General features: G+C 43.0%; 1 protein-coding gene across 4 annotated transcripts in view; it reads right to left on the reverse strand.

Annotated features, from left to right (window-relative positions):
- Positions 1-10,702: 10,702 nt before the first annotated feature.
- LOC128770883 (transcription factor SOX-6-like) overlaps positions 10,703-14,292 on the reverse strand; it is an 86,414-nt gene continuing 82,824 nt past the window's right edge. For all 4 annotated transcript variants that reach the window (XM_053885828.1, XM_053885827.1, XM_053885829.1 and 1 more), the window contains one exon: positions 10,703-13,415. In XM_053885828.1, coding sequence (XP_053741803.1) covers positions 13,076-13,415 — 340 coding nt within the window. In that variant the 3' untranslated portion in view covers positions 10,703-13,075. The remainder of the gene's footprint in view (positions 13,416-14,292) is intronic.

A 14,292-nucleotide genomic window follows, 5' to 3' on the forward strand; every position in this document is an offset into this window, starting at 1 on the left:
TCATTGACCAACTCTCTTGTTAGTACCTGTGTATATGATGTGGTTGTGTTGCAGTACTACATTATTGTCCATTTTGTTTGACAGTAGATATGTGATCAAATTTAAAAAATTCTCCGGCTACGTTCACTCGGCAAGGGGACCACCTAAAAGGACTGGATGGGAGAAACTTCACACCATTTACATGGTGACGGCGCCGCTCATCGTCTCGGGCAGAATTGGCTGATGCCGTTGTAGTAACTATACCAACGTAGTTTTGAGGAAGTCAGGTGAAAAAGACCAGCACACAACATGTGTGTTGCCAACGCCAGTGTTCTTGTATGTTCAGATGAAAATATACAATGAATATTTGACATGAAAGACAAAACTGCCCTGAGACCTTGCAATTGACCTGAACCAGCAACCTGTGCATTTTTCCAACATTTTCCAACCTGTGCAAGTCTTCCAACAGTACTAAAAAAATTTACTTGTAAATACAAAGCATTGACTGCACGCCTGTGCAGAAACAGTACAGTAGATACATGTTCCTGGACTGAGCTGACCGGATTGATACAGAAAGCAGAACAACTGACAGGTTCTCAGGTCAGTTGTCACCTTAGAGAAAGAAGAATGGTCAGGAGTATCCATCCAGCCATCTGCTGTGTGGTGTTGATGGAAATAAAAATGTCGCTTTCAATCTCAATTGTGAACTTTATTCTCCACGATGTGATGATATTAATTTACGTAAAAGTGAATCTGAGATAATTTTTGAAAATTATGTTGCTGGCTCTCAGATATGAATGTCCTCAAACCTTTTGGAAGATACATTTGTACTGTTTTCGCTTGAGTTAAGTGACTATTTTCTCGTTCCTGAAGACACCTGAGTACACTAAAGATGTACTTTATGATTTGGCAAATTGAACAGGGGTTCATTCATTGGCACTATTTGGTAGAGCCATTAATTGTATGACCTCCTTATACAAAAATTGTCCTCCTGAATTGAGTAAAGAAGAACAGAAACATCAGTGCAGCAGATCAAAAGATGTGCATGAGAAATCAAGACAGAGGATATTCCCTGTCCCATGAATTCATACAAAATTAGTATTAGAAAAAGCAAATGTAAGGATATATGATAGAACCTGGATAATGTTAGCTAATGTTTGTTTCCAGACTTCCTGTCATGGTTCGTACTTTTACTTTGTCACTTCCCGTGTTCCGGTTCCTTGTTTTCTTGTTTGCTCTCTCACCCCCTCCAGCTTCATGGCAGTGCAGCTGGTTCTCATTCCACTGATTGCTTCTGCAGAGATTTATACACCTGGAGAACCAGCATGTGCTGCCAGATGATCATCTTTCGTTCTCATGGTACGTTCTCGCTAGATTGCTCCGTTCGCTTATGACCCTGTTTATCTCTCTGTTTTGCTCTGTGTTCATCTCCTCGTTCTGTCACCTTTGTCTCTCTTCTCGCTCTATCTAGAAGCTCTCCTATCGCGTGCTCCCTGTCATTAGCTCCCTGTTCGCTTTCTCGAACGTGTGTTTCTCGCTACTTTAATTCGGCCTGTGTGCTAGTTATTTCCTCGGTTAGAGTTTGTTTTCACCTCTAGCGAGCATCTTCAGTTTTGTAGAGAGCGTTATATCCGAGTTGTCTCTGTTTGCAGCGCTGTGTATCTCACGCCAGTTTTCAGTTTTAGGTTTTTTCCCCTCTCCCTTCGTGTGTTCTCCGTGCTCCGCTTCTGGTGTCGTCGCCTTCAGTTTAGATTTCTGTCTGTATTATTTTGTCTTTATTGTAATAAATCTTGTGGTTAACAGAACTCTCACTTTGTCCGAGTCCTCTGAGTCATCTGCTCTTGGGTCACCTTAGCTTAACAGCCATGACACTTGCGGCACAGTCTGGGGGGAGAGAATAGTACCACACATTGGCTCATTAGTTTGGCAGTGCAATCCCTTAAATGAGCGAATCTGTTATCTATAGTACACAGTTGCCTTAACCTCATGACGCATTTGCCATGACAGGTTTTCCAAAAGGACTTATTCATGTTTCTAATTGCCGATATAAAATCACAACACTCTTAGTTGTGTGTTTGCCTGCAGCAGATACTGTAAATCGAAAGGTTTGAGAGGTCATGATGAAGACTGAAAATGAATTGAACACTAACGTTTTGGTTTCGAAAAAGTTTTGACTCTTGTGATGATGAGCTGGAGCAGATGGACTTCAGGTAGAGCCCCATCACCTCCAGCGCAAAGCTCAACTTCTCCATATGTATATTTCTGTCGACAGCTATAACCAGTCAATAAGTCTCACTACATGCTCATAGTTCTCAAAATTTCACTGTGAAAACTGTCATGTAGTAAACCACTTTTTGTTGGCCAGTAAAGTACCAGCTTTAAAGCAGGGCTAAGCAGCATGTAAATATCTGCAACTTTCTAAGAGGTTAAGGTTAACTTTGGTTAAGATACAGCAACATGAGCTGTGAGAAAGGTTTGCAAGGTTTTATTTTTTTCTGTCATCATATACACCAGTGCTAGTATGCTTACTCTTGAAACAGCACTGCACGTCCGCATCTGAAGTTGCTGTCGGTGTTAGCGTCTTTTTTTTTTTTTTTTCAACCAGAAACAGAAAACTGTGGGTTACCTATTGTGACCTTTGTTCTCTGAAGTGTGCTCCGCCCTCAAGTGAGGCTTTGCTATTGGATATTCTCCCGGAACCCTGTTCCGGCACTGAACAAAAAAACCATGAACTCGCCACCCAATGAGGGCAGACTACCCCCCTATAAAGGTGGTGGCATAATAATGCCTCACCCTCCATTCGACTTCCGCACTGAGTGCGGTAGCTGGGTGGCGAGACTAGAGGGCTTCGCACACTTTGGAGAACAATGGTTGCAGTAGGTAACCTACAGTTCTCCTTCAGTGTGCTCCGCCCTCTATTGAGGATTCGCTATAACCCCATGAGCGAAACGAGGGGAGAAATAAACCCCCCAGCTAGCCGCCACTAGTGAGTAAGTACAACCCCTCGCGGTGAAAAAACCCCACCTAGTGAGGACACCGCCCCCGCAGAGGCGGGTGGGACTCTGCCCGAGCCATAACCACCCAAACTAGAAACACTGCAACACACTGGACCTAGGAGAAGGTGGGAGACCATGGAGTTAGTCATAAACTCCTACTCCGAATCTTGTAACGGCCAATAACTGAAATTATTTCAGGGACTCAGAGGGTCCTGCAGGGCTTCCGTTATGCAACCTAACTCCAAGTGAGGGAAAAAAGGGGAGAAGGAATGGAATTACCTGGCAGAACACGCACTCTGAAGCAGGATGCCTGAATCTCCAACAGCATTCAGCGGTGACTGCAAGAAGCTTGGTTAACACTATATAAGTCTCATGCATGAACCTAAAGGGGAAGCCAACCCTCTCTGGAGTCCCAGGGTGGCGCCTGTAATGGAGAGGGATAGTGAACCAAAGCTTGGAAACAAATGCAGGCTCAAAATGACATCAGAACCTGATTCTACAACAGTGTCCTTGGCCTGTAAGAAACAAACCCCAAAAAGGAGAATTAATTTAACCATGTCCAGTCCCGCAAATGAAGGTGGCGGACGGGATGCGAGTCTGGTTCACCTGCGAGAAAGGTGAGCGAGGTGTTGCTGAGCCACTAACCTGTTACCAATACAACGCTGTAAGAGAGGTTCAAGTGGCTTAAATATGATGGAAAGAGATGTCCAAAACCTGGCTCTCGTCAAACTCATTCCATGGCTTGGAAGCAGGAAATACAGAACGGTTCGGCTGCCTGTAGGCTAGTCGCAGCGCCCTATTCGTAGGAGGGAGAGCCTAGCAGACCTCACAATCTGTGGAAGAACAGCGGAAGCAGAGCAGGTGGACGATCAGGTATAGTACCCCCACAGTTCACGCAATCTCTCCTGTCAACTTCCATAGCTTAGGCGGAGAGCATTATGTTTGCAAAGATGCAGATGGTTTTGTACAACAGTACTTACTTTCTCGCAATGACTGCTGTCCTCAGTGCGTGAAGGAGAAAGGAAGAGGCATTATTATGCCACCCCCTTTGCAGGGGGGTAGTCTGCCCCTATTGGGTGGTGAGTTCATGGTATTTTTCTTCAGTGCCGGAACAGGCTTCCGGGAGAATATCCAATAGCGAAGCCTCACTAGAGGGCGGAGCACACTGAAGGAGACCTGAATTACACTATAGTCTGACTGTACTGTATTTGAACTCTATGTCTGAATGTAACCAGTTTGTTGAATTTAGATCAGATCAGTGATCTGTACCTGCATGGGCTTCTGCTGTGCCACGGAAGCAGCCAGAATTTTTTTTATTTTGTGTGGACACTGTGCTTCATTTGGAGGGATTTGAGCTTCACGCCGCGGACCGGGTTCTGGAGCTCACTGGCAAAACCAAAGGTGGAGGAGTGTGTTTCTACATCAACTATCGCTGGTGTACGGACGTGACAGTGATTTATCAGCACTGCTCTCCCTCTCTGGAATGCATTATAGTGAACTGTAAGTCATTTTGCTCCCTGCGTGAGTTTGCTTCATTCATTCTAACTGCCGTATATGTCCCGCCCAGGGCGGACATCTATGAAGCTCAGCGGGTGCTCGCGGATCAGTTCCTGCATGTGGAGGGAACTTTGCCGGGCTCCCCTGTTTCCACCTGCTTGGTGACTTAAACAAGGCAAATCTGAGCGAGGAGCTTCCCAAGTCCAGGCAGGTTGTAAAATGTCCCACCAGAGAGCAGAGCGTGCTGGATCACAAACTTAGGCGGCAGTTCTCAGCCAATGACTCGGCTGCAAAATGGAGAGGGCTTAAGATGGTCACAATCTACAAGCCCCCCCCATCCATCACTGCTCCCTGGACTCAATGCAGTTTGCCTACAGAGCCGACAGATCTGTGGACGATGCACTAAACCAGGCCCTTCTTTTCATTCTGGAGCATCTGGACTCCCTAGAAACCAGGATTCAGTTTGTAGACTTCAGCTCCGCTTTTAACTCAATTCTCCCAGCTCTGAAGACAAGCTTCGCCAGCTCAACGTGCCTGACTCCCTCTGCAGATGGATTACAGACTTCCTGACCAGCCGGAGTCAGCGTGTGCTGCTGGGGACGACTGTCTCCGACACGCGGACCCTCAACATCGGGTCTCCTCAGGGCTGTGTTCTCTCTCCATGGCTCTTCTCCCTGTACACCAACTGCTGCACCTTCAGCCACCAGTCCGTGAAGCTGATCAAGTTTGCGGATGATGTTTGCGCATTCTCTGCTGCTTGCAAACTGGCGGCTTAATCAAGCTATTGCCTTAGTCTGGCTTCTCTATTCTCTGCATGAAAACTTGGTCAGTGTTGTCTGCCGCCAATGTCAATCAGACCTAAACTGCAATGTGGTGGTTGACAGATATTTGCGCATGAAGAGCGAAAACAAAATATATATAATGCCATGAAGCATGACTTCAATGCCTCAGTCACAAGATAGAACAGAACAGACGGAAAACTGAACCAAAAAAAGCGATAACATTCTCAATTTGTTTTCATTCTTGTTGCAGAAATATTCCTATGTCCCGGTCTTTCAACCATGTTGTGTGTCTATTTTTGTGAGCATGGCACAGAAAAGAAGGTGATTGTAGATTGGGTAGAAAGGATAATAGCAGGTCGAATGAACGGCTGGCTGGCAACAATGTGGTACTTTTACCTCCTCACGGTCATACACCGTCCCACTCATCAAGGCTGCCTCCGTGTCTTTGAGTCAAACAATCCAGCTACTTTCAAAGTGACATTTTTCGTTAAACATATAATATTTAATTAGCAGACTATTACACAGAAAAAGACCCAAGGACTTTACCTCAAAAAGTAGAAAAATGTCCTTTTGTCCATATCCCATTTTGCTTGAATGAAAGTGCTGTATTTTTTATTTTTCCCTTCACCTCTAATTGCATTAAAAAGAAGTACAGGCCTTTATGTTTCAAAGATATCGAAACACAGACAGAGCAAAGGAAGCTGCTTTTCAAAGAGAATTCTTTGAGCGATCTTCTTTTATGAGCACATTGCATTTAGATTGTGTTATTGTTACACGCTCCCAAGGCTGCTGACCCCTGGAATTCTACTTTCATTTCTTATCAAGTTACATTTCTTATCAATTTCCATTCGACGAAAACTGCTCAGCAATGTATTCAAAGGACGGATTCACGAGGTACTTGCTTAGTATACCAGAAGAAAACATATAATTTCTGCAAGGCTAAAAACAGAGGAAATGCCTAAGGCCTGATCTACTACAGTTTCTGTGAACTGAAACACTTGTTTGCTCATACTAGAAAAGAGAAAGCACTCAATGCCCTTCAAAGAAGCAAGTATGTGTGCCCCAGTGACTATGTTCACTGCAATGAATGTGCAGTTTGTGGCATTTACAGTAGATTTTCTTGGGTGACAAATGCACAGGTGAGTCATCAATATTTTCTGTAGGTTGAAATTGCATCTTAATGGACCACAGTTTGAAAGTATGTGCAGACATTCTTTATTAGCATTTGCGCTGATTGCTGGGATGATCACCTCTGAACCCTTTCATGTGCATAATTCCATATACTGCTACCGATCAATTTGCTTTTGTGAGAGAAGAAAGCAGAACAAAATATTATATTATTATTATTCCAGAGAAACACACCACATCAGCCACTCTACTTGATATCTCAACAGCTCATCATCATCAACTTCATCATCTTAATCATCATCATATTATTATTATTTATTTATTTATTTTTAAATAATGACACTTGAATTATTTCTTTATTTATTAGGGTTAGACTCAGGGAAAGGCAAAGCAGGATCTGCCATCGTAGTGAATGCTTAAAGGTCCTCTTATGGTTTATGAAATGTGATTAACCATAAATTGTTTTTTATTAAAACCATTTCATCCTGGTGCTTTTCTAGGCTAAAATAAAATGACATCAGTTTTTTTTTACACGCTAATTTACAAATCTACCACTAAATTAGACATTTTTGGTTGCAACAATCAATAAAAAAAGATTGTTATCCGGCAGGTACTGATCCATATAGTGGTGCCTATCAAGGTCACAATTTCAAAAGAGCAATGTTGTTGAAGAAAAACATAGACCTTTGACTTCTTCACCGTCAGCAAATATCTGTGGCTCTCCACTGGTCGATCAGATATCTACGGTCCCAGCCCCACTCCAGTTCTAGTTCTAGCACCACACTGGAGTAGGATCTGATCTGACAGTGAAATCAGAAAACACATCCTCTTGAGTCCTACTCTACCATAATCCTTAGGAAACTGAATTAAATGGTGCTTTTATCATTGTATGCCGTGGGAAATGATCAAGTTTCACCTCCTTTGTCTGGAGATAGACGGCGATTTGATGACGCTGAACCATGAAGAATGAGAAAGTGGTGACGATCTACCAGTTTGAGGAGATTACATGGATCTGGTCACATTATTTCTATACACTATAAATCTGTTGATGCGTAACTATCAAAGTTTTGTTTAAAAGTTGGCGAAAAACAAAAAGCATAACAAAATAACTGCCCTCCAAAATGTGAAGAGGTAAAGACTCACTGTTGTTATGAAGCGTGTTGAGGCAAAGAATGTTAAGGCTTTGTCTGGAAACTATAATAACATCATGCAAAAGAGAAGTGATGAAATCAAAACAGTTAGTTCAAGTAAAAATAAATAAATAAATCTTGATATAGTTTGCCATATTGCCCACCTCCTTTCTGGAGACATTTGAAACAAATACATTTTCTGCCGTTTGTTTCTCCAAATTACATGCCAAAAGAGCCGAGAGTCAGTAACTACAGTTTTTCACAAATTAAAAGGGATTTTCTACAGGACTTTTGACCAAGCACAAGTGTCCTTTGGCTGAGGTTCGTTTGCTCGTGTGCCTCAAGATTTTTTCAATGAAGCAAGTGTGCCGTGGCTTTAAAAAGGTTGACAAACATTGATAAAGACACATTTGGCATTTCAAAGTAAACAAAAACAGTGATAGATGAATGGTCTACTATGCTTTGCATGGGAAGTGTGATGGTCAAATGTTCCTCAAATGAATCTGTTGCACTTGAATGTCTCCACACCAGAAGCGCTTAACTCAAAGACAGGATAAGCAGGGTGACTGTGAGAGTAACTGGGTGATGCAGCCTTTGTGATCAGAAACAACTCTACTTTATTGCCTCATTTAGATATGTCTTGCTGACTTACATCTCACGAGGCTCGTCCTTTGTCAGAAATATTTTTGAATTCTCTTGATCTGTAGCCTGATTGGTGAGAAGAAGGAAAAAGGCAGTGATTTTGTTTTTCTCAAAGACGGTATTTCTGACAGGGTTCATCCCAGGCAGAGGCTTTCATGAAGAAAGCTTGCCATTTGAGCTCTACATCCACTATAGCTTTTGCAAAACTGAATAAATGAAAATGGCAGCATACCCATTAGTAAAACGACACGCGATTGGTCAATAAAGAGCTACGGAAACACCCCCATGGGTGCTCTTGTGTTGCGACTGAAATGCCCAGGCTGCAGCTGAATTTTATTCAGAAGAGTTAAGCAAATCATTCACAGCGCCTGGTTGATAGTTGGAGGGGCATGCCCAATAATGGGTTGTGTTTTCCCCAGTGAGGACATTTATGGCGTACATGACGACTATGGCAACAAACGTGTGGACCAGACACCTGTTGGACAAACTCCGAGGCTACATTTGATGAGCACAATGGCAAGTAAGCCCAAAACTGGACAGGATCCAACCATTTCTGTGTCCAGTAGAGGTGAGCTGTAGAGGCATCAAAGGTTGTTCAACTAAAAGGAATCAGTGGTCATGGTCAGCAGAAGATCATTATAGATACTTTGTTAGATACAGCAACAGCTGGGGCTGTAGCAGGACTGTATCAGCTACTTATGGAGCCAGCAATGCAACGCTCACCCAGGTCTGATCAGCTTAAAGTAGGCCAGCCTCGAGTGAGAGTGTATTGTGACAATAGGTGACAATGCACTGATGAGTCAGCACAACTGATGACATGTCATAGTGGAGCCAGAACGCCACCACACTGAAATCCATGTGAACGCTCTCCACCCAACTCCACAAAGCTCTGCATAGTAGTGGTGTCAAGGTACTTAAAAAAAAAGATATCAGAATCAGAATCAACTTTATTGCCATGGTCAGTGGGGATACCACCAACTAGGAAAGTGTTTTGGAATAATGTGCAGTTAAAAATAAAATAAAATAAAATAAAATAGACAGTTCACAAATTCATCAGTCTGGGAAGAAGCTGTAACTGAGACGGGAGGTTCTAGTCTGGATTGAACTTTGCCTCCTGTCAGAGGGAAGAGGGACAAACAGTCCATGACCTGTCTGGGAAGGGTCGGCTCTGATCCAACCTGCATGTCACTGGACTGCAATGCACAATGCGCTGCAGTCTGCCCTTGGCCCTGGCGGTGGCACTGCTATATAAAGCAGTTGAGGATGGACTCGATGATGGCTGTCACAGTTTTCTGCTGGGCCTTCCTGATGAGGCACCTGATGGTCAGCTCCCATTTAAGGTCCTCTGTGATGGTGGTTTCCAGGAAGCAGAAGGAGTCCACAATGGGAATGGGTGAACCAGCCAACATGAGGGGGGTTGGAGGAGCAGTGATTCTCCTGAAGTCCACGATCATCTCAACTGTCTTCTGGACGTTCAGCTCCATGTTGCTGTGGCTGCACCAGGACACCAGCCGCTCCACCTCCCTCCTGTAAGCCGACTCATCTCCATCTGAGATGAGCCCGATGATGGTGGTGTCATCCGCAAACTTGATCAGCTTCACGGACTCGTGGCTGGAGGTACAGCAGTTAGTGTACAGGGAGAAGAGCCATGGAGAGAGAACACAGCCCCGAGGAGACCCAATGTTGAGGGTCCGACTGTCGGAGACAGTCATCCCCAGCCGCACGCGCTGACTCCGGCTCGTCAGGAAGTCTGTCATCCACCTGCAGAGGAAGTCAGGCACGTTGAGCTGGCGAAGCTTGTCTTCAAGCAGAGCAGAGCTGAAGTCTACAAACAAGATCCTGGCATTGGTTCCTGGAGGGTCCAGATGCTCCAGAATGAAATGAAGGACCTGGTTTACTGCATCATCCACAGATCTGTTGGCTCTGCAGGCAAACTGCAGTGTCCAGGGAGCAGTGATGGACTTCAGGTGGTATAGAACCATGCGCTCAAAGGACTTCATGACCACAGACGTCAGTGCCACCGGTCTATAGTCATTCAGTCCTGTGATCCTGGCCTTCTTGGGAACAGGAATAACAGTGGAGGATTTAAAGCAGACATGAACATGACAGGAGCCACTTCAGTAGCACAATGCTTCAGGATGGCAGGGGAAACTCTGTCCGGACCCGCTGCCTTCTGAGCACGTCCTGCTCCATGATGTCAAGAGAAGGAGGGGGGAGGGGAGGGGAAAGTGTTCGTTGTGAGTTGTGCCACTGAGAGACAGCATAGTTCTTTGCTGCAAAGTGGAACAGGGGGCTGGATAGAACACAAAGATATTGGGGCAAAATGGCTGCGCGAAGTGACAGCAAAAGTTGTTCAGGTCCTGTGCAAGAGCGAGGTTGTTCAGGGTGGGGGGCAGCAGTTCTCAGCCAATGAGCCTTTGTCCCAGTATTCGGCTTTAGCTTTTTTCATATTCTTTTCTTACGCGACAATTCAAAAATTTCAATAAAAATCCAAACACTTCACTTTCATTTATTTATTCTTTGTTTTTTTTTTTGTTGTTTTTTTGTTTTTGATTGTCTTTTTCACCAAGTTGTACTGACACTTTTTAGAGCCAATTCTGGCTAATAAATACAATGATGAAATGTCAAAACGCACAATTGAATTTCAAATACAATATTCATCACAAATGTGTATGACCAGGAAACGTTTGTGCTGCTTCAGCAGGTCACAACTAACAATAACATGAGGTTCCATTATTTCTCTTAAAAAAAAAAAACAAAACAAAAAAAACGGGTCAGCGGTGATGAACAACCTTGTCACTTTACCAGACAAGTAGAGAAGACAAAGAATGAATTCATCTAAATGTGTTTAAAAAGAAACTTTTTACTTGGCTTTTGCAAAGCAACTCATGTCAACTTTGATAATTCATCATGAAGAAAACCAAGCAACTTCACATCAGTCAATACTTAAATTAATGTAGAATTTATATCCAGTGCTTATGGTGTTTGTGTGTGCGCGTGATATAAAACTGAAGTGAAAAAAAAAAGGTCAGTCCCAGCTTGTGAAGCAAATGTTGAAAGGGAAAAAATGTAGTGTTTTAAATGTTGCTTGATGCACACGCTTATTTAGCTTTGTTGTTTTGCTTATTTACCTTTTCATGGATATAGCATACTGTATAAAGAATTATAACTTTAGAAATGTCTTGTCCTCGAGGTTTAGGTTACACACGGGAGAGGATTTTTAAGGTCTTTGCACTGGTTCAGCCTTTTCTACAAATACATTTAACAACATACTGCAAAGCTTTTAGCATTGATGCTGTCATATAAATGTATCGGTCAATGCTGTCTCTCAGCAAGAAGCTACAGGGTTCGAATCCAACTCGGGACATTCTGGGTGGAGTTTTCATGTTCTCCCTGTGCCTGTGTTTTCTCTGGATTCTCCGATTTACTCCCAAACCCCAAGACATGCTCATTACATTAATCGGACACTCTAAAACCACAACCCCAAACAGGACTAAGCAAACTGAAATCGTATGTATGCATGAATAAATATAACAGTGGTCTGTTGTATCCATGCTGTTATCCAAGTATTCTTGGTAATAAATGCCACCACAAATTAAAATGTAATAATTATGAGTTACACGGATGGATTTGCGAAACTGTCTTTGTCTTAACACGAAGTGGACAGTATTAGAATTCAACGTGAAAGTTAGTATTTGAAATGGTGGTTGAAATATTGAAATGGAGTTTCATCAAGGAAAGCTAGGAGTATATTATGAAACAAAACATCCCAACTAGCAACCCAATGTGTTAAAATCACTTATGCCGCCATTCAGTCTCAAAGGTTGACTGATACATGCTAGTAAGAGCCTCTGACATGCTGCCTATCCAGTGTGTGAGCACTTCAGTGGGCCTGAAGAAGTGACTCCAGAGTGAATCCCCCCCAACCTCGAGGCTCATGAAAGATACCATTTTAATATAGAATAACAAAACATATTTGGCCTCAAGGATTTGTGGGCAATGAAGTAAAAACTAAGCACTGGTACGAACTTGTGCAAAAAATGTCTTTCTTCATGTGACTGAAAAATGGTCAGAAGTTTGATGAAGTAATTCTGAGACTGTCCTTGTTGCTTTGGAAACTGAGCATATTATGGTAAGACTTCTGTAGCACGAAAGGTTAAGACTAAATGTTGCCTGTGAATGTAGGTTTGGCACAATTGTAATAATCTGAAATAACAATAAAACAGTAAAAGTAATAATAACGTTGGATACAAAGTCACCTAGAGTCTTTTTAAGTATTTTTTTCTTGTATGAAAACAAAACAAAACAACTGAAATAAAAACACATTCACAAGCTGGCACACCATACCTGAGCTGGGATAGAAAAAAAAACAGCAATAACATGGAGGCAGTTTGATGGAAAAAAAAAAAAAAACTAAGATAAGGGTGATGATTTTTTTTTTTCATATGAAACGAAGTAAGACTATAAGATTACAAGATCTAGGTTTTATATTAAAACTTCTCAAATTTCAAGTTCTGACAGTCTTGTCCAGGCCTGTCCGGAAAAGTGTTTGTGTGAAACAAAAACTTGCACATAATAACACAAGAACTAAATACATAAAGGTTGAAACTAGATCACTCTTTAAACATTTAAGACCAGATAGCTGATGAGGATAAATTCCTGATGCTTCCAAACCCATGCATGCTCTTGACACACCACACAGCAACGTGTTCCTCGCTCACTTGTTCTCCCATCAGTTTGATTGTCAAAAGTTGGCTGAATGTCGTCAGCTGAGTGTCTGATCATATCCCCGCCACACGTTTCCTCTCTACTTTGAGCTTGTTTGTTGACTCAGCGCAGGACTTGCATCAGGAAGTATGGCTGTTTTAAAAGTCTTTGTGTAACATATGCTGTGTCACGCTCAGCTGAATCCTATAGCAACTCAGTTGGCACTTATGTCCTCTCGTGTCTCGTGGTCACTGCTGTATTCTGACTTGGGCTCGTCCTCAAAATCCTCATACATGTCCATGTCATCACCATTGGCGGGGTCGCTTGGCATGTCCAACCCCCCCACCACACCGACAGTATTGCCTCTGCCGGACTCCGACTTCATCCCGTACGTGCTCTGGATAACAGGGATGGCTGGCTCTGGGCTGGTCGAGTTACTTGAGCAGTCTGAAGTCAAGTGTGGGGGTGGTGTAGCTGTCGTTGCCATGGTGATTGCGCCTGGGTACACTCCCACACCACCTGTGCTGTTGCCAAGAGGTATTTGTGGTTGTGGGCTGCAATGAAAACAGATGCAAAGAAGAATTTTAAGTCATTTCACATCACTTTAAAATCCAAGTGAAAATACAAGTGTCTAAATTGCATAGCAGTCGCAGAACATAACAGAAGAAATCGAACTTTTAACTGCAAAAGCATTCTTCATTCATTATAGATTCCAGCAATGCAGAGAACATAAACACTGCAGCCTCCTCGCCTGCAATAATAACCCATGCCAACGTATTGTCATCAAGATCACCAAACCGGAGACAGAGTCGTACTGGCACCACACCACACAGAGGTCAAGACCAAGACTTTCGGTCCCAATACCAATATGTGATGAGACCAACCCCCGTACTCATTGGGGGGGATGGATCTTAGAACGAAATGTGTAGTGCAAATCATTCAAAAAGCTAAAAAAGGTTCATATAATCTGTCGTGTGTGGTACTCCTGTTGATATTGCCATGTCTTTCCTGTGAGTTTTCACATGAGACATGTTCCTGATGGCAGCTGACTAAAGAGGCGGGCTGGGAGTTTTGACTCTGACACAGCAGGACACAGCAGAGCGGCCGTGATTGGGGACACAAGAAATCTGGATTTTTTTGGAATGTAAATATTTCAAAATATTTAGAGGTTTGTGCACACAGAAACAGACTGCAGCAGTCCATCAGGGTCCAATGTCATTTCAAAAGACTTCACTTCACACACTTCAAATCAGCAGGATAGGTCCCCTTTAAGTGAATTAAACACAAGTAAACAAAAACATTTGTACAAGTTAAATCTTCCATCACTCATGCAGCGCGGCAGTGCAGAGCTGTCCTCACTATGAAGATGGTAGTGAGTTTTTCCAGTTATAGTGCACATTTTTCTAAACGAAAATGATTCGTTTCTTACAA

This window comes from Synchiropus splendidus, chromosome 14 (assembly GCF_027744825.2).
Source record: "Synchiropus splendidus isolate RoL2022-P1 chromosome 14, RoL_Sspl_1.0, whole genome shotgun sequence".
Taxonomy (NCBI): Eukaryota; Metazoa; Chordata; class Actinopteri; order Syngnathiformes; family Callionymidae; genus Synchiropus; species Synchiropus splendidus.